This window comes from Phyllostomus hastatus, unplaced genomic scaffold, assembly GCF_019186645.2.
Source record: "Phyllostomus hastatus isolate PE091 unplaced genomic scaffold, TTU_PhHast_1.1 phas_scaffold_216, whole genome shotgun sequence".
NCBI lineage: Eukaryota > Metazoa > Chordata > Mammalia > Chiroptera > Phyllostomidae > Phyllostomus > Phyllostomus hastatus.
This window is the reverse complement of record NW_025334018.1, coordinates 10,533,717-10,559,930: the sequence shown is the minus strand read 5'-3', so window position 1 is coordinate 10,559,930 and position 26,214 is coordinate 10,533,717. Positions and strand designations below refer to the sequence as shown.

Genomic DNA, 26,214 nt, shown 5'->3' with positions numbered 1-26,214 from the left:
AATGTTTTCCTATGTGTATGTTTTATTAAAAGGATTTAAAATTGTCTTGACTTTTTAAAAAATAATTCTGCACAGGACATTTATGTGCCTCATTTTATTTTGGACCAAAACAGAATATGTAATGTGCTTCTGTCTTACCTTTGCATTTGTTTCCAGAAGACTACGAGACTCTTGCCGGTACTTGGGTTTAGCAGTATGTTGATGTACATTATTTATGAGAGAGATTTTATGTCAGAATAATAGGAATACTTATGTCTATCATAAGAAAGCCAAATGTGGATTTTTAAAAATCACTGATTTTGCAAAACAGCAACAGTAAAAATAAAACAAAAAACAAAAATAACTTACATCATCCCCATTCCTTCAGGGGAGAAGAAAGCTCTGACAAACAAACCCAAGTGGTTGATTGTGCTCATTTATTTCTTTTGTCATGTTACAGCTTTAAAGTTAGGTCCCGAATCCTTCAAGTTTGACGGTGCAGTAGAGGCAGTGGCAGTCCGGCAGGCTGAGAAGTATTACATCCTCCGTCCCGAAGTCATCGAAACCTATTGGTACCTGTGGCGATTCACCCATGATCCGAGATACAGGCAGTGGGGCTGGGAAGCAGCTCTGGTAAATAAACCAGTGTTTGATTTCCTGGGCAAACGTGCAGCATCAAGTCCTTCTCCAGAGTCGTGTCTCCTCCTCCGTGTTACCTCGTCATGTTCAGTAACTGTGGGGCTATCTCCGTTTATCTGATGGAAGACTCTCTTACTCCATTTAAGTTTCTTAAGCAGCAAAAGTAAACCTTAGACTTCAGTTTAGTTCTCTATTAGAAGTATTTTCCTACTCTTATTGAGTAACTATAAAGAGTCATTTAAAAGGAAGTTTTTTCCCTGTCATTATAGACATTCTGTGCTTTCCTGTTAATGCTCCAACTCAAAAAAAAATTGTAAAATTGCCCAGATTCACAGTCTGGGTAGGTTACCTGTTCATTTCAACCTATGTTCTAAGTAATTTCTTAGTGGATCACCACACCATGAGAAGGATCAGTGAATTGTTTTACACACACACGCACACACACACACACATGTATATGATTAATATCATATAATACATATAAATATGAATATATATCTTATATAAATATAAATATATATATGAAATGAGGAATTTTTAATGGTTAGTAAGTAAAGAAAACAAGTGGTTTACTCTTACCATACTTGGCTTTGAGAGAATGAATGGTTCTCAGTACCTGGGGAGAACAAAAATCATTAATTTTTTTGTGAAAGTATAGCTTATTCCTGAGAGTGAGGGAGTGTTTTATTCACTGAGATATACTAATTATGATAAATAGTAGTAATAATGATGAATATTCATATTAAATTATTTAATTTAAGCCTAGAGTATGGATAGAATGAGGTAATTCTAGGTGAGATAAGTGATGTCAGGAACTTGCTCAGACAGGAACATAAAAGGTATGTTCTAGGTCAGAATGTAGGCCAGTTTATATAAAAAGGAGGTTTCACAGCGGCAACCAGAGAGAGGAGTTTCAAGTCATTGTGTTGATGGCCTCATGTGCCAGATGAAGGGATGTATACCTTACTCAGTGATTGAGGAATAGCACACACACAGACAAACACTTCTCTCAGTTACTGTGTAGGTGTTTCTCATGGATATGGAAAGATCTTGACCTGTCTAAAAAGCCCATCAGATTTTTCTCCTCACCGCCTCCTCCTACCCACCAAACCTCTCCAACTTTAAGAATCTGCTATAGGGCTACTAAAGATTTCTGAAAGGGGGAGGAATTACTAAAGGCTTTTTAGTCGGGGGGGCGGGGTAAGAAAACAAAAGGACGTGGTTGTAATCTGCAAATGGGTGGGGTTTGGAGACCCCTGCATTAATCTGGGCATACTGTAATAAAGACTTGAACTAAGGTGAGGACACGTCATTTGTCATTCAGACCTGGATAGTCCTTATGGAGTTGAACAGTAGTAAGAAAATGGTAATGGAAGGTGGTTACATGAACAGAAGCTGAGGCAGCATTTGCACATGCTGCTTTTCCACCTGGTTCCAGAATCGGCAACATAGCTGCGAGGGAAACTGTGTATTGCCGTGGGGAGATAGCCCAGCTGTCGCCACAGTGGCTCGGGAGCAGGACATGCACACTCGTGGGAGCAGTGGCTTACTGATGCTATTTTCAAACAATATTTTCTCTAGGGGCAATAGATAGGTAAGGTAATCTTGCAGTGAATCTACTTGACTATCCCCTAATATTTAATGATTCTTTTTTAAAGGAATAAGGGAGATAGATCTGAATTAGGGGTGAGGGGTAGTGGCAGAAACTTCCTCTCATTGAGAAATACTAGGATAATTTCTCCTGTTCCTAAGGTCCTTTTTTTCCTGTGCCCTTTCTTAATGTATGGCCCAACTCATCTGTCCAAATCTGAATTAACAGGAGTTCAAATTTTGCTTTTAATAGCTCATATGGACACACATGAATTCTCACGTGTAAAGAAAGGACTGAAATAGTGATGCTTTAAATTCAAGTTTCAAAAGTACATGTGATGAGAAAGCGGGTAGAGGTGGAGACAAAGGAGGAGGAATTCATATCTTAAATAGAATTTGCTTGCTTGCCCAACCACTGGCCTCCCCAGTCGGGTGCAAAGAAAGAAAAGGGAAGATGGGCTGAGACGGGATAATGGTATCTCAGGTCTTCTGTAGCTTTAGCTATTCCATCTACATACTTGAACTTCCAAACACCTGAGTATATTATGCATGAAAATCAGCCTTCAAGAAGTGACTGTAAGTGGCTTAAAGATTAGTCATGCCTCCCTGCTCATATCTCAGTGTTCTTCAATTGCTCTGATAGTTCTGTGTGGGTAGAGACACACATTCATTGCACAAAACATGGTATTTAAAAACTGTATATTTAAAATATGTTTAAAATAGATAAAGTACCAAACCCTTTGGTAAGAAGACTTGAAAACCCAGTTGTAATCAAAATGGAACGATAATAAAAGCGAACAGTTTGATTACGAAAACACTTTCATTGTTAATTAACGTTTCATTAGAAAGGAGGAGGACCAGAAGAGTAAGAATAGTAGGGAGAACAGTGACCACACTTTCATTCCGCAGTATCGTGGGGTCAGGCAGAGAAAGGAGTCCACCTGTGCTTTCAACTTTTCATAAAAGGCCTAATTCTGGCTGGAATGGATTATACCTGCACAAGCAGGATTTTTGGTTGCTTTGAATTAAAAACAAGGTTTGAATAGATTTCATTTGATTCAGTATGTTTTATTTAGACATGTTCAAAGATGCAAAAAGAGGTATAAACTAAGAATTTTTACTTCTAGTCAGTAGTTAATAAAGTGGAGCAAATTACTTGGCCTCAGTTTTCCCATCCAAAAGTAAAGCTAACACAACCTCATAGGGTTGTTGGAAATTTAAATGACAATGTATTAAAGCTCTTAGGAGAGCCTTCAGCACAGTCAGCACTTCATAATTGTTAGCCCTTAATATTGTAATTATTGCAGTAGGTTTGTGGACGGGCACTTCCTGCCAGTTGGTGCCACCTATGATGCCTAACTCATAGAATTACAATAATACAATCTCTGTCATAGTGTATGTTTGCAGCAAATAATATCTCATTGCTGTTGCTATGCAGAGCTCCTAAGTAATGCTTTCTTTTAGCATGTTTGGATTATTGTTTATCCCTGGAAGTCATGAAATTGTATTTAAAAATTTTAATTTAAATTGACCTCCCTTGAATTGTCAGAATTAATGAGACTTTATTGTGCCATACAGGTCTCGAATTCAGTGTGAACAGCCTAAATTTGACTCCTAAGTTAGAAAAATGTAAGGTGTCTTAAAAAGATTAAAGAGTTTTGAGGAGGGAGAAATTCCACAGGAAACAGAATACTTTAGTCAATTTTTTTTGAGGGAACTATTTCCATTTGATAATAAATTTTACTCTTAAACTGTTAAATTCTCATAGAGAACTCTGTGAACTTTTGACTGTTGTCCCTTAACTTGACCATAAAACTTGAAATTTGTGGAATTGATTCTGTTGTCTGATCTCGCTCACAGGCTATTGAGAAGTATTGCCGCGTCAGCGGCGGGTTTTCCGGGGTGAAGGATGTCTACTCCTCCACGCCTGCCTATGACGACGTGCAGCAGAGCTTCTTTCTGGCTGAGACGTTAAAGTAAGTAGAAGCCTTTTCAAAATGTGGTGCTGTAGGCTGGTTTTGCTGTGTGCTCACTACATGATGAATTACTACTAATGTGTTACACTGGGTTGTATTACAAATATCTTTTTATTTATTTGGGTCTTAGATTTTTAGCTGCATCTCAAGAAGAATGACTTAGACTATGAGGTAGCTACTTTGTCACATAAGAGTTTAATACCTTTATTTTGTCCTTAGTTCTTTAGTCTGCATTAGAAGCATCTGGAAGACTTTTTAAAACACAGATAACTGGGCCATCCCTGCAGTTTCTGATTCAGTAGTTCTTGGGTGGAACTTAGGGATTTGCATTTCTGACCAGCTCCAGGCCTCTGCAGATGATGCTCGTCTGGGAACCACATATGAACTCCCTGCTCTAGCCAATGAAATCTGTTAGGAGTAATCATGGTGTTTTGATGGCACCAGAGGATATATGACCATAGCCACCCATCCTTCCAGTGGAGCTTCCTGTGAGGATACACATAAAGGGAATGATGGGAAAGAAAAAAGACAACTGAGTTATTGGGCTTATACTCACCCCGCTGGCACAGCTCCCTGTGTATGGGCAGGAGGACGGAAGAGGCCTTGATTGTGTCCACTTCCTAAAGACTACAAAGTAAATATCTCTAGATATTTTCTCTTAAGCTTCATATTTCTATTTCCTGTCTCTCTGTACCTGAACGCCTCATAAACTGTCAGTTTGTTCAGAAAAATGTTTTTTTTCTAGTCATTGTTCAGGTTACTTGAGGATAAACCCGTAGACAAAAAGTACAAACATTTCTACTTTCCTGAAGTTTACATGCTAGTATACTTACAGCTTACATTTTGGTATATAACATTGAAATTGTCTCAAACTAAGTTTCTTTTCCTAATGGTCATTTCAATTCAGTTTTTCTTTTATTATCCCTAGTACTCTGATTTTCCCATCTTTTCAGTTTGTGCATTATAATTTTCCTTTTCTCCTTCTAATATATCACTGTCTTTATGATTCTTGTTACATTTCTTTCCGTACCTGCAATTAGTCCTAAGCCGCACTCTCATCTGCTGAGATGGTTTAGAACGCCTGCTCTGTAGTCCGTCCCCGACCTCTGGCAGGCGTTCCTGCTGTGATGCACCCTGCGTGGTCGGGCTGCAGTGCGATGGTTGAAAGAGCCTGGACTGGCAGATACCGCCACAGGAGCTTTAGTTGTGCACTTGTTACAGCCTAGCCAAATGAACACGTCAGAATAAAATTCCTTGGCTTTCAGTTATCACATCTGTAAACTGTAGAAATTGTCTAAGAGCTGTTTTATTTTTTAAGGCCAGAAAAATTGTAAGAATGAAATAAATGAGTATGTCTATGTCTTTCACCTAGACTTACCTATTGTTAATTTTTGCCACCCCTGTATATTTATATGTATACACACACATACAGTTTTACTATTTATTTGTTGAAAATATTTTTGCTCTGTAATTTGAGTTACAAGATTTCTGATACTTATACAAGCATTTTCTTTCTTTTTTTAAAGTATTGTGCTATTTTTATTTTTATTTATTTTTTTAGATTTTATTTATTTTTAGAGAGGGAAGGGAGGGAGAAAGAGAGAGAGAGAGAGAAACATTAATGTGCGGTTGCTGGGGGCCATGGCCTGCAACCCAGGCATGTACCCTGACTGGGAATCGAACCTGCAACACTTTGGTTCGCAGCACGAGCTCAATCCACTGAACTACGCCAGCCAGGGCCAGGATTTTCAAAAAGGCATAAATCTGTGTAATCACAGTACAGTTATCACACTTGGGAAACTTAACATTCATTATAATACTATTGTTTAATTGTTTAATATGTAGTCCATTTTCAAGTTTCTCAATTGTCCTAATAGTGTACTTTAAAACTACTTTTTTAACCCCCAGAGGATCTTTGGTGCATTTGGTTGCCGTGTCTCTGTTGCGTTCTTTAAAAACCCAGAACAAAGTTTCCGTGCTTGCATGACGTTAACATAGTCCTTAGGCCACTTGCGTTGAAGAGTGTCCCTCAGTCATGTATTTGTGAGTGTCTCCTTCTGATCAGATGGAGTTTAAAGATTTTTGACACAAACACTATCTAAATGATGGATTCTCACCGCACTCTTTGAAGAGGCACATGATAACAGTTTAGCACCTAGTCAGGGATTTTAACTTCGGTCATAAAGTTAGATTTGATTATAACGTCATGTAAAGAGTCTTTTTTTATGATTAGTAAGTGATCTGTGGAGTGAGAACTCTGAGACTGTGACTGTCCTCCTTCCAGCAGTCTCTCAGCCAGTGTTATTAGCATCCTGCCTGGATCAGATGCTGCGATAGTTGTGGGAAAGTGCTCATCCTGAGGCCCCTTTTAGTCTTAAAAAGAAATTACTGTGATTTTCCAAATTTATATACCATTTTCTTCATAACACTTTCCTCCTTCTCAAAAGCTACAATGATTCATTCCTTTCTAGCTTCATTTCTCATTTCTTGTACTTACAGATTCTATCCTTAAACCAAGCTAATCTATATTCAGATATTCATGTATATAAACATACATGAAATTTATTCCTCTGCATGTCATTGTTTGTTTTGTATTTTATTGGTTCTGGCAGGAATACCTTTACCTTTTCTGTCAATTAATGCCCCTCTCATTTTAAATTTAGTTCAGATCTCACCTTGTGCAGATTGGCTTTCATAATTCATTTTTAAGTGCCTCATCAGTGCAGAACTGGAGCACTTCAGCACATGGGATAGGGCTGCAAACATGGGGCATTGCCGGCTTTCCCCTTGCAGTATGTACATGGAATAGCCCCAGCTGACCTCAGTGATTTTCCCTGCCAAGTTCAGGAAGGATCCTTCTTGACACAGTGCTCTTAAATAGCCAGTTATATATATGTATATAAAATACTTTCAGAAAAACATATATGTGAGTACATTTGGATTAATAAAAGTAGAAAAGGTCAAACAAGAGGAATCATGCAGATAATTGTAATGAAACCTAGGCTAAGAAAACTAACAGCTGAGTGCTGCATTCACCACTGTGCTGCCTGGCAGCTCAAGCAAAAAGGGAGCATCCTGCTCAGTGTCATTTTTATCTTTTTGAGTTGAGAGAATATATTACTTTGACTTATGAAACAAAAATTTTCCCTACTGCTGATTATAAGATGACTTAATTTGCTAGTTCATTATTTTAAAAAAATACTGAACTATTAGGTGAACCATATGAAATTGCTTTTTTGAAAATCAAAAAACCAGCTGAATACTGACAATTTTGTATGGTTCAACCTAGTACATAATGATAAATATCTTCAAACATTGATGTTATAGAAGATACAAAAACAATCCTAATGTACTTACTCTTTATAAAAACTGATGACATATTAAAATGCAATTGAATCAAGACGTTCTGTGAAGACTAATGTAGTTGTGGGCTTATATTTTTCTTTATTATTAAGATAGAGCTTAAAACTCTGCAGAGGAATGAAGATTAGGCTGACTCTACAGAATTTTCTCAAAAATCAATGAATTCAAATAGGCTTTTGTCAGAAGCTGAGTAACTGTTAATTGAAGTTGTATATTCTATCAAGTAGTTGAAATGCATTGTGAATTCATTAAAGAGTAACAGTCCACGTGTTTTAGCTACCCGAGAAAGACGAAGGGACACTGTGCAGGATGCTTTCTTCTTGCTTTAGCTTACTACTAATTACATGATGAAAATGATACGTGGGTATGGCAAAGTGATTTAATAGTGTGGAACAGAAAAAACGAAAAGTAAGTTTCTCTGTACCCCACATCCAGCCTCACTTCCCAAAGATAACTGTTATGAAACAGTTCTTGATATATCTTTTGAGAAATTTCTGGGGATGTGCCAACATATAAAAACATATATTTATAAGGTATATATCCTTTATTTCCCCCCACAGATATGTTTTTGTATACCTACTGTTCTGAAACTTGAATTTTTCATCTTACTCCAGAAGACATTTCCATATGGACACATAAGTCCACAGAGGAGTAACGAACCATAATGTGTTGACTCAGTGGTGCCTGGTCATTAGGTATCCGAGCTGGTCTAGACCTTTGCCGTTATGAGAGTGTTGCAGTGAATGCCCTTGCACATGTGTCTCGCTTCCTGTGTGAATACAAATATTGGTTTGATTCATAGAAGTAAAATGGCTGGGTCAAAGGGCATATGCATTTGAATTATGATAACTTTAATTAAACAGAATAAGTCTAGAGAGCCTAACTCTTCTCAGAATTTCTCATAGATAGAAAGCTCTTGAAGTTCAGGGGGAAAATATGTTTCATAAAGTTACCGTATTTTCCTGTGTATAACATGCTCCTGTGTATAATGTGCACCCGTGTTTTACTGCTATCTGTGTATAATGTGCATCCTTATTTTTCCCTCAAAAATTTGGGCAAAAAAGTATACACCATACATGGCAAAATACGGTAACCACTTAGAAATGTTGGAATTGAGGGTATTCTGAGAAGTAAAGAAATATTTAGATAGTACTTGATAGCTAAAAGGAGGTTTGAATGAGCAAGCTTTTTAAAAGGTCCATCTTTAATTATGTTGAATTTTAAGTGATTAAGAATAAACTCAGACAAGAGAATATGACACTTAAAAAATTTTTATATAAGTTAAGAATACTGTAAGTCAAACAGTCAGAGGTTCTTTGGAAGTTTAACGGGGATAAGAATTTCAGCATTTGCCCACCTTTTTAAACTGTTATTTCCTGGATCCTTAATTCCACCTCTTTGTTCATTATATAGATTTGAGCTCTTTTTTAACCTACTAAGTAAATGGTAATTAAAACTCAGGGGTGATATAATGTACTATATGAGATAATTCATCAAATAAATACTTAAGTGCCTCATATATGCCATTGCTGCTTTAGGGATACATCCTGATATCAAGGAACTTACAAGTCACGTTCACACCCTAACTTGTAACTGCTATATTCTTTGTGTACCTGCCTGTGAAAATATGCCCTATCTGTGTGTGTGTGTATCATCTGTACTCCCCATTTTTCTTTCCCCTTGTCCTGCTTTATTTTTCTTTATATCACTCCAACTACCCGACATATGTATATGTTTGTCATTCTCTGTCAGTAGAATGTAAGCTTCAAAACTGTAGGGACTTTTCCTTTTAACTGCTCTCATGTCCCTGGCACTCAGCACACAGTACAAGAGGGACTCAATAAATACGTGTTGAATTTGTTGGATACCTCTTTAGTCTGTTAAGAAAAAAGTTGTCTCTTTGTATCTGTACTCTGATCACTCTTAAGTAGTGGGTTTTTTGGTTTTTGTTTTTGGCTAGAAATAAATGATACAGATTTATATAAGGAAAAACAGAAACATGGCTAGGTGAAAACCCAGAAATGTTCTGAAGAAGAAAAGTTGAGTTCTTATAACAACAACTGAGTTCTTGAAAGCAGTTCGTCCCGAGTTCTTAGCCCTAGGACTGGTTATCAGTAAGACGTCAGGTGGTCTGGATAGGTGAACATTCTTTTCTCCGTCCTTCAGAGGGTAATCAGATGGTTACCCGGAGGTTTGATGTATATCTAGGCATTGCTGCAGAACTGGAAAGTTCAAAAGTTTAAGTTCCTAGGCTTGTTAAAGCAAGAATAGAACAGTTTCCTCATACTTCAATCTACTTGATTTTAGTAATTTAACAGTTTGACTATAGTGACTCCAATTTATATATTCACTGAATGCCTCTCATTATGTAAGTTTAAGGTGTACAATGTGCTGATACGGGATATATTTATATATTGCCGTGGTTACCTCTGGAGTGTTAGCTAACATCACTTAATTACAATTTCTTTTTTGTTGTGAGAACATTTAAGATCTGTTCTTAGCAACTTTCAAGAATACAATACACATTGTTAACCATAATCACAATGTTGTGCCTTAGATCTCCTGAACGTAACTCCTAACTGGAAGTTGGTACCTCTGACCAACATCTTTCTAAACCCCTTACCCCATGCCCCAGCTCATGGAAATCACCATTCTATTCTGTTTAAATGTAAGTCAGGCTTTTTTAGATTCCACTTATGGGTAGTGTGCAGTGTTTGTCTGTCTGTCTGCTTTATTTCACTTAATGCCCATAAGGCCCATCCATGTTTTCCCAAATGGCAAGATTTCTTTCTTTTTTTTATGGCTGACTAATAATTCAGTGTGTGTGTGTGTGTGTGTGTGTGTGTGTGACATTTTCTTTATCCATTCGTCTGTTGGTGGACACTTAGGTTGTTTCCATACCTTGGCTATTGTGAATGATGCTGCCAAAAACGCGGGGGTGCAGCTATCTGATACCTTGTTTTCATTTCCTTTGGATATAAACCCATGAATGGAATTGCTGGATCATATGGAATTCTATTTAAATTTTTTTTAATTTTTATTTATTTATTTTTAGAGAGAGGGGAAGGGAGGGAGAAGGAGAGGGAGAGAAACACCAATGTGTGATTGCCTCTTGCTCACCCCCTTAACGGGGACCTGGCCCACAACCCAGGCATGTGCCCTGACTGGGAATCCAACCAGCGACTCTTTGGTTCTCAGGCTGGTGCTCAATCCACTGAGCCACACCAGCCAGGGCTATTTTTAATTTTTTGAGGAACCTTCATACTGTTTTTTATAGCAGCTGTATCAATTTATATTCCTACCAACAGTGCACAAGGGTTCCCGTTTCTCCCCATCTTCTGTAATACTTACCTCTTAGCGTTTTGATAATAGCCATTCTGATAGGTGTGAGGTGACATCTCATTGTGGTTTTGATTTGCATTTCCCTGAAGGTTAGTGATGTTGAGCATCTTTGCATGTACCTGTTGCCATCTGTATGTCTTCTTTGGAAACTTGTTTATTCAGTTCCTCTGATCATTTTTTAAAATGAATTGTTTTTGTTGTTATCGAGTTTTATGAGTTCTTGATATATTTTGGATATTAACCTCTTATCAGATATATGACTTGCAAATATTTTCTTCTATAGGTTGCCTTTTTGTTTTTCTTATTATTTCTTTGACTGTACTCAAGCTTTTAGTTTGATGTTGTCTCATTTATTTTTGCCTCGTTGCTTATGTTTTTAGTGTTAAATCCAAAATATTGTTGTCAAGACACACGTTAAGGAACTTTTCTTCTATGTCCTCTTCTATAAGTTTTACAGTTCTAGGTTTTTAAGTAGCATCTTTTAATTTCCCTTTTTTTTTAATTTCTTAATTGGATTTTAAGGCATTCTGCAATCCTCTTATATAAAATTTTAAATTGCTCCCTTGTTCCTTATCATTCCACCTTTTTACTTTACCTTTTTGCCTACACCAATCTCCTAACATGCCACATAATTTCCTTAGGTGTTCCCCAGCTAGAATGTAAACTCCATGAGGGCAGTGATTTGTGTATGTTTTAATGGCTATTGTTTCCCCAGCATGTATGGTGAGGCCACATATTCATGTGTCTATGTTAAATATTTGTTAAATAAAGGAGTGAATCATTTGATTCCGAGAGAGACAGCTGAAAAACAGTGATTTTATAAGATTTTTGCCAAAAATGGGAAAGGAGAAAAGAATAATAGACCTACTTCATTTCCAGGTTGGGGCTCAGGGTTTGAACTGAGAATTCAGTTAGTGTTGGGAGATAACTCATAATGAATGCATCAGAGAATTTATAAAGCAAGCAAAAGAGGCACCAGGCAAGATGGGGCAAGTTAGGGTGTGAGGGCAGTGGATCTGTTTTCAGTAGAGTCAAAGGTTCAGGTGCCCGTGTGAAGGGGAAAAGCAGAAACGGTACACACTATTGTTGGAAGTTACACAGAGTTGGTAAACCTAGGCGCAGTGGTTCTCAAAACTGGAGCCTGCACCAGAATCACCTGGAAAGCTTCTTAAAACAGATCGCTGGGCTCCATCACCAAAGGTTTTGATCAGTAGGTCTGGACTGGGGTCTGAGAATTTGTATTTGAAACAAGTTCCCAGGTGATGCTGATGGTCTGGAGGATCACCCTTTGAGAACCACTGAGACTAGTGACTTAATATTAAGCAATTAGAGATGAAGGAATTACTCACACTCTATGACAAAGAATAGCTAGTACACCATGAGGTCAGGTGAGGAAATCATTGTTCAGCTATTTTATGTGGTCCAATCTCCTCAGATGGCATACTGAGGGCCAGAACCATGGTCTCCACGTTTTTAAATCCCTCTTAGTACCTATCACAGATCACAGTGCCATCCAAATAGCAGACTGTAGGGATCGCAGACGCACACAGTGAATTTCACTTGCATGACTTAATATAAGTATTTTTTCCAATTTCAGAACTATGTACTTAGAAATATTTTCGCCAGGTTTTTCCTACAGTAGAGGCTGCTACAACACAAATTATTCTTATGTAGCAATAACAAATAATGTTATTCTTCCCCATCCTTTACCATTAGTCTTCATTTTTCAACTTTAGAAGTCAACTTTATTGAATTATTATAAGTGTACAGCTTATTGTGTTTTGGCAAATATATAAGCCTGGGCAACTACCACCTAATTAATGTTTCCATCCTAGTCTTGCAGTGAATTCCACCCCACCCACAAACACATAGTTTTCTGTAACTATAGGTTGCCTCTTCTAGAGTTTCATGTCATTGGAATCATGCAGTATGCTGAAGTAATTGAGTTTCTATATACATATACAAAAATAAAAATGGATCATAGATCTAAATTGAAAACCTAAAAAAAAACCCACAATGACTTCTAGTAGAAAACGTAGAAGAAAATTGGGGGACCTTATGGTGGGAAAAGGTTTTTTCAGACATTGCACCAAAGGCATAATCCATAAAAGAATGAATTAATCAGTTGGTCTAAAATGTAAAACCACCTGCTCTTTGAAAGATGTTTGTAAAAGAATGAAAGAAAATGAAATGAAGCGATGAAAAGTGGCTAGAATATATACAGACAATAAGATAACATGCAGCCCCAGTTAACACCAGGGAAAAGAGTTGAGTGTCACACTCAAGATTGTAAGGATGACAGACGAGCTCAGTGCCATCAGCACAAATCAGAACCGCAGTGCGCTACCGCGCCACACCTGTTAGACCGTCGGAGTGGGCCCACGCCTGAGAGATGCCTGCTTTTACTTTCTCACTTTGGGCTTTTTGTGAAGATGTAAGGCATGAACATCTTGTAATTTTGAGGAAAAAGTCAAGAGTTGTACAAAGATCCTGATTACCAGAGGAAAAATTTTTTAAAATTTTTTTGTTTTTTAATTTTTTTGACAGGGAGAGTGGCTGCTCTCTTCCTTGATGTTTATATTTCAAAGACAGAGCACCCTGGTCTTTAAGGAAAACATTGCTGGATTGTAAAACTGACAAGAGGTTGATTTTGCTTTTGAAAAGATTTACATACGTATCAAAGGGATAATTACAAGTGTTCTCAAGGCACCAGGAAAATTTTAGTATTTTTTCACTAACTTTGCAAAACTGGGAGCTCTGACCATGTTTTACTGCCGACTTAACCAGCCTTTGTCACCATCTCCCTCTGGGCTGCTGTGTGAGATAACCCAGCTGCGTGTGTAGTTTAGGTGTCCTGCCTCCTGGAAGCAGAACCACCCTGACTTATTTGACCCCTGAAGTCAGAGGAGAGTGAATTCCACCTTACATCCAGGAGAAGGCCTAACCCATCACAGCACACCAGAAGTGTCTGCCGCTTTCAGTTCATCTTTGAGGACTGCACGTGTGTCTTCCATTTGAATCTGTGGCATGCCCATGCTGCTTCCATGGTTTTCTTCCCACCACTGCAGCGGGTTTAGGGTTTGACAGCAGATGTGGAGGAGGGCACAGAGAGGACAGCCTTTTGGAGAGATTAATAACTGTACGTTTTAATGCATCATCTTTTAGAATATCATTTTCACTGATTATCTTTAATTTAACTTGATTTCCAACCAGTTCCAAAAACATTATTTAAACAGTAGAAGTATAAATAAATGGAAGTTTTAAATAAATTATTTTTTAAACAATCCTTTTTTTTTAATGAGGCCCTTGTAGTCCTTATGCAGAGCTTTGTGTCGTTGTAACATCATCTGTCTACCCATAATACACCTGCCATTGCCTTTGGTCATTGAGAAAAAGAATAAACGAGTCATCAAGGCCCATTGGACAAATGAGTGTAAAGGACTAAGTAAGAATACATTCACCTGGTTATACATTCACTTCTGTTAGCCTGACCTTCTCTCTGGAGACACGTTCATGTTTCTCCTCAGATCTGGTGGCTTCTTTCTGAAAAGTTCCCTGTTCGGTCATTGTGCTGATGATTTCCGGCTCCACCAAGTCCTCTGAGTGTGTTGTCTTTACGTAAGAGGAAGAGAAAAGAGATGTATGTGAACAGCATTTAAAAATAGCTCTAGAAGGTACCCAAGACATCCAGCGAAACTGAAGTACTTAACAGCACCTTTTTACATACCTACAGGCTTCAGTCTGTCATTTGTAATGTGTTATCTCTAGCCTTGAAGTGTAGTTTTAAAAAAACCTTTACTAGAAATAAAAAACTATCTAGCAGTCTGATAACTAATTTAGATTGTAGACTTTTCTCAACTTTCACAGCAAAGATCATGCTTCTCTAATTGTTCTATTTTTAGACTCCAGGTTTAAATTTAAATCAGTAATAGTATACCATGCCCTTGACGTCCTCTTGTGAATTTATAATCCAAAGTCAAAAAGAGCTATGTAGCCATATTACTTTAATTTTAAACATTGACTTTGTAATACATTTTCAAGTGTGCGCTATCGTTTAAGCCTTGGGGCAGCCCCTGCTCTCCAGCATTGCTTGACGCTGCCAGAGGGGTCAGTCTTGCTCCAAACCCCTGTGACCAAGCAGTAGTGCTTCAGGTCCAGAGGCATGGAGAGGTAGGGGTGGAAGTTGTATTGTGTTCCTGGGGCTGCTGAAACAGCTAACCTCGAGCTTGGTGCCTCGACAGAAAGTTACTCTCTCACAGTCCCGGAGGCCAGAAGTCTGAAATCAGTTTCCTCTAAAGGTGTCCCTTGGCTCGTGGCAGCATAAATTCAGTCTTTGCCTCTGTCTTCACCTGGCTGTCTTCCCTGTGGGTGTCTGGGTCCAAACCTCCCCTCCTTTCTCTTGTAAAGACACAAGTGCTTGGGTTCAGGGCCCACCCTAAGTCCAGAATGACTTCACTTCAAGATCCTGGGGACCCTGTTTCCAAATAAGATTGCATTTGGAGGCTCTAGATGGAAATGAAGGTGGGGGCGCACTAGTCAACCCTCTACAGTAGTATTTAATTAAGATCCTTTAAAAAATAGCATTTTTTCTTATCTAAAATTTTCACATTTGTTATCTTACTAAATTTTTTTAACACCTATGTTTACATGAAATACTTCCATAGCATCTCCCATGGAAAGGGGTCATTCTTCAGGAAACTATTGTATTTTCTCTCTTTATTCTTTCACATACTCTTCTTCTGAGAAGTGATGGCCCACTAGCCCACGGTTAACCGAGAGAGAGGAAGAGACGTGGACTCGCACAGAACATAACTTTCCTGGGCATGTTTGTGCCCAGAACACCAAGGGCTGGTGCTTCTGGTCTCCGTGTAGTAAGCAGACCCACCCAAGTCTGACTTTTCAGTTCTAACATCTCTGCCTGCAGCCGGGTAAATAAATCAGTCAAGTGGGTCTCAGGTCAGGGGTCAAGGAGAGAGACCGGGAGCTCTGCCGCCCTCCCTTCCAGCGGGATCGCAGCTGATACGCAGTCTCCGCGTGCCGCAGTGCTGAGTGTTTGTACTGTGTCATCCCGATCTATGGCAGTGGTCAGAAAAGACAGTAAAGTACCTGTGTTGAAAACAAATAAATTTTAGCTAAAACACTGTAATGGAATTCTTCAGTGAAGCCTAGTAAGGCCCAGCTAGTTGTTGCCAAGGTCAAGAGTTAGAACCCAGATTTCCTGACTGTGTAGCTAGTTTTTTATGCTCACTGTCACGACCTGCGCCTCCAGAATTCAGGTCAGGATCTGCCCACCATGGCGGCTCACAACCACTGTGTGAGTTAAGTCTCTGGTCCTTGACTTCTGTGTAACCACTCTGGCTTGCATTTCCCCTGGGGGGAGAGGGCGGTCAGGAACCCTTGCCTTTCTATTATAAACAATGAAGAGAAATGAACAATTATCAAACTTCCTGTAAGTCCATGTTTCTGAAATCTTTAATACTTTGCAGCACCTGTGAAACCACTCATATGTTAGGATTGTGCAAAAGTTCTTGCTGTGTCCAAATAATGTACTTTACTTCTTTCTTCCAATGTTTATTTACACATATCAATTAATTTCTAGTTATACTACATAAGTTTCCAAAACATATGACTGGTATGCTACCTTTAAAAGAATGTCTGAAAAATTATGAAGGTGTTTGTCTTACGCCACTTTACAGCTTGTTCTGTGTGTGTCAGACCGGGATGTGGAGCGTGTCCCCACTCTCTCGTCTCGGGGAGACGAGATAGCTCGCCGGGCTCGCTTCCCCGCCGCTCTGGAGCACGCTGTTGCAGTGTTTCAGGCCGTTGGAGCGCCTGGGGCCCCTGCTGTGTGTTTTCCGTCAGAGCTGCTCCGAGCGGTGGTCCGTGTCCTCTGCCACTCTGACTGGGTCCCTGGATCTCCTTGTTGAATTCTAACCGAGCTCCTTTTTCTTCCTTTTCTTTTCAGGTATTTGTATCTGCTGTTCTCCGGGGATGACCTTTTACCTTTAGACCACTGGGTGTTCAATACGGAGGCTCACCCTCTGCCCGTTTTGCGCTTAGCCAACACCACACTTTCAGGAAACCCGGCTGTTCGATGAAAGCAGCTTCAGAAAGACCATTCTCACCTGTGTGTTGTTTACATGGACCGCTTAGAAGTTAATCCGAGAGGGGACTTCGGAAAACCTGAACCTCTTACGTCAGCCGGCAGGGTGAAACACGACTCATTCCCCACGGACTTGTCAACTTGTAGATATCTCAACTTTGAAATGATTCCATTTTGTACCTGACCAAAACACGTTCCGGTGTGCGCAGGACAGAGGTGGCCGCGTGAGAAACGGCTCCACTTTGGCCGGGACTGTGTCTGAGTCCCGGGGTCTGAGGCTGGACTCCCTGGGAATGAGCCCAGAGTGTGGGTGTCACAGCAGGAGTTACAGATGGCCTTTGTCACCAGTTTGTACGTCTCCCCCAAAGGGGAGCAGCTTTCAAATCAAACGTGTACACATTGTTTAGCCCTTTTTCTCCATTTTCAATAATGGAGTGAACTAAAATAAACAAGGACAAAAGGACGGTGTCACTGCATCAGCAGCAAGAAGACTCGGAAAAGAAACAGAAGTACCTACCCCTGTCTGAAGTTTCAAGTTCCTATTGGATGACCAGACTGGCAACCGTTTCAAATCCCAATCTATTCCATTGCAATTTCTTAGTTAAATCTAGTTTTCTCTGGGGGCATGATCTGACAAAGAATATTCGTCAAGTCTGTCTCCGTATGGAGTCATCGAAACTAGTCGTCACAGCCACGGCGTACGAGCCTGGGTTCGGGGTTCTGTGCATGGCATTCAGTCTCGTGTTGGCAGCATGACAAAAAGTGGGGAAATGCGCAGTTTTTGCCTTGAAACCTGTTCTAAGGGAAAGTGTTGGTTTTGTTGGTAGGAGATTCTTTTTCCAAACCAGCAAATCTACCAAGTAAATTTTAACCATTTTAACCTCATTGTAACCTAGTAGAATCCCTCAACTTACAACTTTATTTACATGGCTTGACAGAATCCGCTGGCAGCTCTGAGTTTGCCACGGAAAGCCCCACAGCTTGCGCATCTCACTGAGTCAAAAGCAGGACACCTAGAGTGGAACTTCCTTCAATAGCCTCATCTGAAATGGGGACATGGGTCCTTGATTATCTCATCAGATGAGTGAGCTTTTCAAAAATATTTTTATGTAAAAATAAATTTAACTTTTATTTTCTCCAAGAATATTTATAGAAATCCAAAGAGTTCATCAAAATAGCTGCAAAATAATTTTTAGTGATAAAAGTGTGGTGCAATTAATCATATTACACTGAATTTGGGGTATAATAGCTAAAGGATTTCCTCACACCATCAATAGGTTTTGCAGTGATAATTCTTTTTAAGTAAATTAATGTTTCTTTATATTTGGGGGGAAGAATTTGAATTTTATCAAGAATTATATTGTAAGATAAATATCTAATGCTTATAAATTTTCTGTCCCTTGAATTTATGTCACAGTACAAGACACTTCTTTATATTTAATACCAACAGCTTCCATTGACAATAAAAGTTGGGAACAGTATAATTAGTTCAGTATTTACCCTGAATCTGAAGATTTCATGAAACAATGTCTGCGAGAAACCCACCTCGGCATTCTGCAGGCATATTTCCTTATTTTGATTGCTTTTCTTTTTGACCTTTCATGGACATGTAGATTAAATTGGAAAAAGATTTATAAATTAACTAAATATTTTCTAAGGGTGATCATCTTACCTCACGAATAGTCAAAAACTCTTCACAGTCAGCAAATGATCAGTAACGAGGACCACCCACGACTTTTTAGTGTGTGTAAGACAACAAGGGTGTGGATCCCGTTGCGTCACTTCAGTCTTAAAGAGCTCTCAGTTTTAGCTCCTATTTTGAAATTGTAATATCTTTTACTACTTGAAAATTGAAATTTTAAATGAGAAGGGTAGGTGACTGTAACTTCAGAAGAGAAAGGGGAAAAAAAGTACTTGATTCTCAAAAATAAAGTGAAAACCTTGAGTTGGCAAGGGCCCAGACAGCTGTGTAGGCGGCAATGAACCCGCCCTTACTTCGTTTAGAAGAATTCAGAGTAAAGGGCCCTTCTGGGTTCCCCAGGAACTTCTCAAGGAATAAGACAGAACCCTCACTCCCAAGTGCTCTGTCGTATTTCTCCAGTGGCTGGAGTTTGGCAGAAGGCAGACACGGGTACAAGCCTGGCCAGTGCTGGAGCGAGCACACAACTTGAGAGGGAGGTTCAGTGGGAGGGTCTTCCTCAGCACCCCCTCCCTTCCTTGTGAGGACGAGAAGACCAGAGCCTCGAATAATGCTTCCATTTTTTCCCTTCTGAATACCAAAGGCAATTAAATTAAAGTCAGCTACAAATGACTTTCCAGGGTCATGTTTTATTTTTGTTACGGATTTTTAAAATTATTTCTTTCAAGATCAATCCTTATGCCATATTCTGCTTAGTTTCCAAGAGTGTTCTTTACTTTGTCCTGTTCTTGACAGTCCTTTGCATTTCGTAGATCTATTACTCAGGCTAAATAACTTGTTACATGCATAAAGCCTTCTGCAAAGGGCCTAGAAATGCTCCTTTCCAGGTGTCTCTTCAGAGTAGACGCCATACTTTGTGCCTTTGGCACAAATATGCAAAATAGGTCAGTTGGTACATTAAAAAAAAATAGAGATGGGTGAATACCCCTCTAACTTCTACATTTAGTTCTTTCACAATTTTAGAATCACCTTTTTGTTCAAACCAGTATGAAGTTGTTAAGACCAAGAGAATGTGGCCCTGACCAAAAAGCAGCCTTGGTGCAGAAAAATGAGTCCCCCGTCAGAGGGCGCTTCCTTTCCGGCGGGTGTGTGCTGTGGCGTGTCTCTCCGACGCCAGCTTGTCCCTGTCCTGGAGCAAATGTTTCTGTGTAACTGAGGGTGGGGGGAATGTATTCCTCTTGTGGAATATCGACCCTGCTTTTCTACGGTGTCACCTAGGGCTCCACTGGATAGGTTTCAACCGTGCCGTTGGAACTTCTGATCCTCTCATCTCCACTCTCCGTTGCCGGAGTCTCTGTCAGAACTACAGGTGTGTTGATAAGAGCTTGTGCATGCCGTTCTCATTATGCAATTTCTCCTGAAGCCTGGATTTCTCAGAATGAATGTGGGAGCGAGTGAGCAGCACACAGTGCCCGCCCTGTGCCAGGCTGTGCGCTGGGCACTGGCGGGCGTCAGGACATCTGTGATTCCACTGGCATTTTCTGTATGAGAGTAGTTCATGCCATTTTAAATGGTTCCCAGTATCAGTCATGTTTCAAAACTCTTTATAGTTCCTTGAAATTAAAGAGTAAAATAAATTATTTATAATATATTTTAAACAGTGTGTTACTGCATAATCCCAACAGCTGTAATTGTAGTTAATAACTGAACTTTCAGAAAATGTCAAAAAATACTTGATTTCTGATGCAACTTGGGCTAAAATACTTAGAAATAAATGCAAACATTCTTATTTTGCTACATTTAATTACATAATTAAAAATAATGTTTTCTAGAAATGCTGGTTATTTTATATTCAAAGTTTTTTGTCACATAATTCTTGGGTAAAACTTTCAGTTGTATACTGGTTTTGCTCTGTGTCCTAATAGTGGTTCCATGATGTTAATACAAAGAAAAATACACTAAAATATTTCTAAGTTCCAGATAGTAGTTCTCAGTAATAGTACTTTGAATAGTCATTTTTTCTTTAGGTTTTCTTACCCTTAAACTGGCTAGCTCATGTCTTATCCATTCTTCACCTAGATGTATACATAAATACAGTTTTACACAGAGAGAGGTTTTCACACCATGGGTTTTTTTCACTGACAAAGGCTGGTTAACTGGTTTTGGCTGCACAGCTTCTGAGCAGAATATTTGAGTAACCAAATATGGTCTTGAGATATTTTAATGGACTTATTCGGTTCAAGAACATTGGTGCTGATGATTCTCTGTTACTGTAGCTCATTCAGATCATGGTGGAGGTGTTCTTTTTGCTCTTTCGTGGCTCAGCAAGCTTTTCTCTGAAGGTCCAGATAAATGTCTTAAGCTTTGTGAGCTGCCCTATCTCTACGACTTGACTACTCCGTGCTGCCACTGAGACTTGAGAGCAGATGCAGGCAGTGTGCATAAATGAAGTGTTCCAGTGCAGCTTCATTTACAAAAACATGGAGGGCTGGGTTTTGTCCATGGGTCACAGCTGTTCACCTTGATCCCAAAGTTTAATTTGTGTGTAAGACTAATCTTTGATCTGCACCTTTTCTCTGTGTTTGAGTTATGCAATTCATTTAAAGCAAAACGACATGTGTATGTATGAGTGTGTGTATTTGTGTAACCTGAAGCTGTACATTTTGTTGTCTTGAAAATAGATATACTCCTGGATCTGTCCAGCTTTCAGTATGGTGTAACTATCATGAAAGAGGCATATTTTTTGTTCTTGGGGTGTACTGTCAGCCAATATCCTTGCCTTGTCATTCAGTGCCACAATGCCAGAGTCCCCACGTAAAACAAAGTGTTTCTGTGGTGTCAGAATCGTAATTCTGTTGAAGTTCCGCCTGCTTGTTGACCTTTGGACCAGGACTCTGGGTTGCTGGGGCTGCAGAATTCCTCCACTCGAGTGCTCTTAGAACCCTCTGTTAGGAATACGATGGAGTTTCCGAACCTTTGTGCTGCAGAAACCAACCTCCTGAAAAGTTTCAAGCAACAGAAAATGGGTTATGTGCCATTTGGCAGCCACTGTTACTTTCGTAGGCTGCAGAGGGCACGGCCCCTGTTACCTCCAGAACTGCCTACAGCTGAGGAGTGCAGAGAAAGACCCATCCACAAGGACAGTCTCCCCTCCTCTTCCCTCGCATAACTGGCCCGAAACCCTTCTACAAGTCTCTGGCATTGTTTCACAATGTCAATATGCATCATATTGGAATTAAAATCTCACTCCATCTCAACCTTACACTTCCACTGTTTAACAAGTAATCCATTTTAAACTTTGTTTAAGCTCAGCAGAACTCATGAAATGACTCAACCCCGTATTACTAGTATTGCAATGCACCAATCAACCTTAGAGATAATGTTTTGCTAAAAAGTTCATCAAATATTTCACGATTTTTGGAAATTCTAGAGGGGAAGCTTGTATTCCGAGTGACAGGGAGCGCACATCACGGGCTGCCTTTCTAAGTCCAGCATACTCTGCGGATCACTGCAGCTCAGTGTGAAAGTGAGCATGCGTGCAAGCACACAGACCCACATGCATTTATCATGTAGAGGATTTAAACAATCGCAGATGTCGTACAGCTATTCAAACATTACAGGATTCACTGCAGATTGCATACCAGAAACTCCATGGAGATAAGCTGAGTTCTCTTGGGGAAGGTTATTTTTTAGGAAACCTAGAACTTAGATTTTGTTGGATTAATTAAATAACTTATCCCCAGTTTTAATGACTGGCTTTGGAAGTTGAAATGCCGTTGCTCAATCAGACTGGTCTCAAATTCACCAATACAGTTTCCTTAAACCGGAAGTGGGGTAAGTGTAACCTCCTAAATTGGTACCCACTGGCCGCTCCTGAATGGTTTCCAGTCATGTCCTCCATATGTAATTTTTATAAAGCAAAGGTAATATTGTATATTAAAGGTCAAATAAAGATGTTCTTTAAGTGAAAAGTCTTTGTGTACCCTTCATCTGTTCCCGCCGACGGCAGCACAGCCCAGGCTTCCTGTTACGGAACAGGTCTGTCTGTCACAGCACCTGACGGTCTTCAGTCCCCCACACTCAGGGAGTGCTTCCTCTGGTTCAGCGAATGGGCACGTTCCTGGATGTTACAGAAAGATGAAGAGTGGGCTTAAGGGTAATTTTTATTTCGTCTGATGTAAAGAAAATGACAGTGTTACTGTCCCTGTTATCTCTGAGACCCAGTCTACTCCAGCCTCAGAGATTATCGAGCTTTAAAATACCAGGATCACTGGGTCTCATTCATGTTAAAATCTCACTGTGCTTTAAGTGATTCTTGGACAAAAAATAGGCCTAAGAGGCCTGTGAAATAGAAGCCCACCGTGGTTTAATCGATCGATGCTGCAAATGCAGAGGATACTTTAAACCCGGCGTTCTCGGGGCTCCAAGTACGGCAATGAGGGGTAAAGCCTGCCACAACAGCCAGTTCGCTCTTTGAGGCCTCATTCTTCCTGGTACAGTGCATTGCAACTTCGTCAAAATTTCAAACTAGGAAACACATTGTGGGCGTGTCAAGATTAACTGTGGATTTACCTTTCCAGAAGCAACTAAAACAGGACCAGATGAAAGAATAAGGATCTCTGAATGACGATAGTTTGATAAACCTGGGCCTCTATCTGCCAGGTACTGAAATTGTCATCATTTTCTCATTGAGTTACAAAAGACTGTCCTCAACATGGCAGATGGCATTCGGATTAAGGATATGGGTTCCCCTAGGAAATGAGAGTGGGCTGGTGATTGCCAAGGGCTGGGGGGTGGGACCAACAGGGAGAGGTCAGTCAAATATAACACGGGATGGCAGTTAACACTCTTGGGATTCTTGAAAGTTGCTGAGAGAGAGTAGGTCAGTTCTTACCACACACACACAAAAGTAACTATCTGAGGTGATGGGTGTGTTAACTAACCATTTTGTGGTGGTCTTCACACAATATGTAAATATGTCAAATCATACCTTACTTAAATTTATACCACGTGTTGCCAATTACATCTCAGCAAAACTTTTCTTAAAAGTGGGGGTTCAGGTGGTGAGAGGCTGCATGCACCTTCTTGATTAACCTAGCACAGATGTCTTTAAAAAAATTGTAATAAAATGTAACAAAATGCTATTTTAACCATTTTCAGTGTACAGTCAGTGGCATGAATAATTACATCAGCAACGTTGTGCCGCCATTTCCACTATGTCCAAAACATCACCCCAAACAGTCTCTATAACCATGAAGCAATAATTCACATTCTCTTACTCCCCCAGGAGAAATCTCCATTTTTTAACCTAAGAAAATTTTAATTTTTTGCCTCTATAAAGGATCTGGAGGAGACTTAAATACGAAAAATGCATTTACCCTGGTCTGAAATAAACTCACAATTTTAGTTACTCTTTTAAATTATTTTTGTTAGCAGCAGGTCAGAGTAATCATCCTTTTAGGAACAGAGAATTTGAGAGGGACACGCAGTCAGCAGGGAAGTCAAGAGCAAAGAAAACCATTTAGTTCTCCCTCATTTTATACATAAGGAAATTGAAACCAAAGGAGGCCAATGGAGCTTAGATGATCTTAAAGATGGTTTTCCAATTTTATCATTCTTGATTCTATGAAATAAAACTCATGCAGTTTTATTGTTAAAAAAGTTTAATGACGTGTAAATGTATTCTTAACCAAGCAGTTCAAAAACTAGATAGAAATCACTTTTTATTAAAACACAAACACAGCAAAAATATATATGCTGAAAATTAGCAGTTATCTTTGGTAAGGATATAAGAGAATATTTGCTTGTTTAACTTTATAAAAAATTAACCACATTATCGAGGTACAATTCACAAACTAAGACCTTCCTGTTTTAGTGGGAGGTCTAGTGGGAGGTCACAAACTAAGACCTTCCTGTTGTAAGTGGGAACTTCCGTGGTGTTAGCTGCCTTGCAGCCCTCGCATGGACCCGCCCACCTGCAGTCCCAGGCCACTCCCACCCCAGCCCCTGGCCACCACTGATCTGCTTTGGATCCTCACAGATTGGCCTTTTCTGGACATTTCATATCAATGGCATCAGACACATGTGGTCTTCTGCATCTGGCTTTAACCTAGCATAATGTTTTGAAGCTTTATGCTGTAGCTAGTATCAAGAGTTTGTTCCTTTTTATTGCTAAAAGCATTTCACTGTCTGGATACACCCTATTTTGTTTCTCCATTCACCAATAATAGATAATTGGATCATTTCCATTTCAGGGCTGTTCCCAGTAATGCTGTTAAGAACGTTTGCATACAAGTCTTTGTGTAGACATGTGTGTTCACTTCTGTTGGGTAGGTACTTAGGAGTGGAATTGCTGGGTCATATGATAAAAGTTGTGTATGACTTTTTAAGCAATTACTACCCTGTTGTTGGCAGAGGCGAGAACAGCACCAGATGTTAGACTGGTGGGGTCAGCAACCTCAGTACCTGAGGTCTGGCTAGGAAAGAATTCAGAACCAAGGCTCAAACCTTAAGAGACTGTTTATTTAGAAAGTCACAGAGGTAGAAGTGAGCTGTGCAAGGAACAGGCTCAGGAAACAAGACACAGAAGCAGAAGAAGGGGCCTTGGAGCTTAGGGGAGAGAAAGGTAAGGGGGGGGAGGGGAATGTCACGGGTGTGCTCCTGGGAGGAGAGAGTGCTTGGCCCTCAGTCCTACGAGGTTTTTTTTTTTTTTAAGATTTTATTTATTTATTTTGAGAGCAAGCGGAAGTGGGGGGAGAAAGAGAGGGAGAGAAGCATCAATGTGTGGTTGCCTCTCACACACCCTCAACTGGGGACCTGGCCTGCAACCCAGGCAGTTTCCCTGACTGGAATGGAACCGGCAGCCCCTTAGTTCGCAGGCCAGCACTCAGCCCACTGAACCACGCCAGCCAGGGCCAAGAGCTTTTAAGGGTGGAGATATTAGGGAAGGATCCAGGCAGGGATCTCAACAGACTATTCAGCTTTACAGTTGTGTCCTTTCAGGGGAGTGGTCTCTTCTGATTGGTTGGTGCCAGGACAGAGGTTCCTGAGTCGTTGCAGCTGGTCCTAGCATCACCTGCCACGTTTTGCAGCTTTTCTGGGCCTGCAGCTGAAACACAGCTGAGGCCTAGATGTTATCTCCAGGAAGGAAAGGTCAGGGGTTCCAAGCTGCTGACCAGCCACATGATCGGGAACAAAGGTTACCCTGGGGGGCTTTCATCCCTGGTGACCTTCTGTACCTGGCCTCACTTCCTTACTCTGCTCGTGCCTCATCGCCCACTACACTGTGGGTATTTGCATTCCCATCAGCAACATATGAAGGAGGGAGTACCAGTTTCTCCACTGACGCGTGCCCACCTGCCTGCAGTGAGCATGGAATGCTGTGGATGGTTTGTCAACACACGAGAAAAACATACACAGAGACAACCAGGTCCTGTGGGAGAATCGGGACAGCAGGGCCACTCCTCACGTGGGGAGTGCCTTGGCCACCCTCTCTCCTGGAGGGTGCCATGGCCACTCCCTCTCATGGGGAGCACCTGGTCCCCCTGCACAAGCAGGGTTTTATTCTTGAATACCAATACAGT

General features: G+C 40.1%; 1 protein-coding gene across 1 annotated transcript in view; it reads left to right on the top strand.

Moving 5' to 3' along the window:
* Positions 1–22,602, top strand: part of MAN1A2 (mannosidase alpha class 1A member 2) — a 124,170-nt gene extending 101,568 nt beyond the window's left edge. The window contains exons 11-13 of the mRNA XM_045861689.1: positions 440–612; positions 4,069–4,184; positions 16,855–22,602. Of these exons, the coding sequence (XP_045717645.1) occupies positions 440–612; positions 4,069–4,184; positions 16,855–16,987 (422 nt within the window). The 3' untranslated portion in view covers positions 16,988–22,602. The remainder of the gene's footprint in view (positions 1–439; positions 613–4,068; positions 4,185–16,854) is intronic.
* Positions 22,603–26,214: the final 3,612 nt, after the last annotated feature.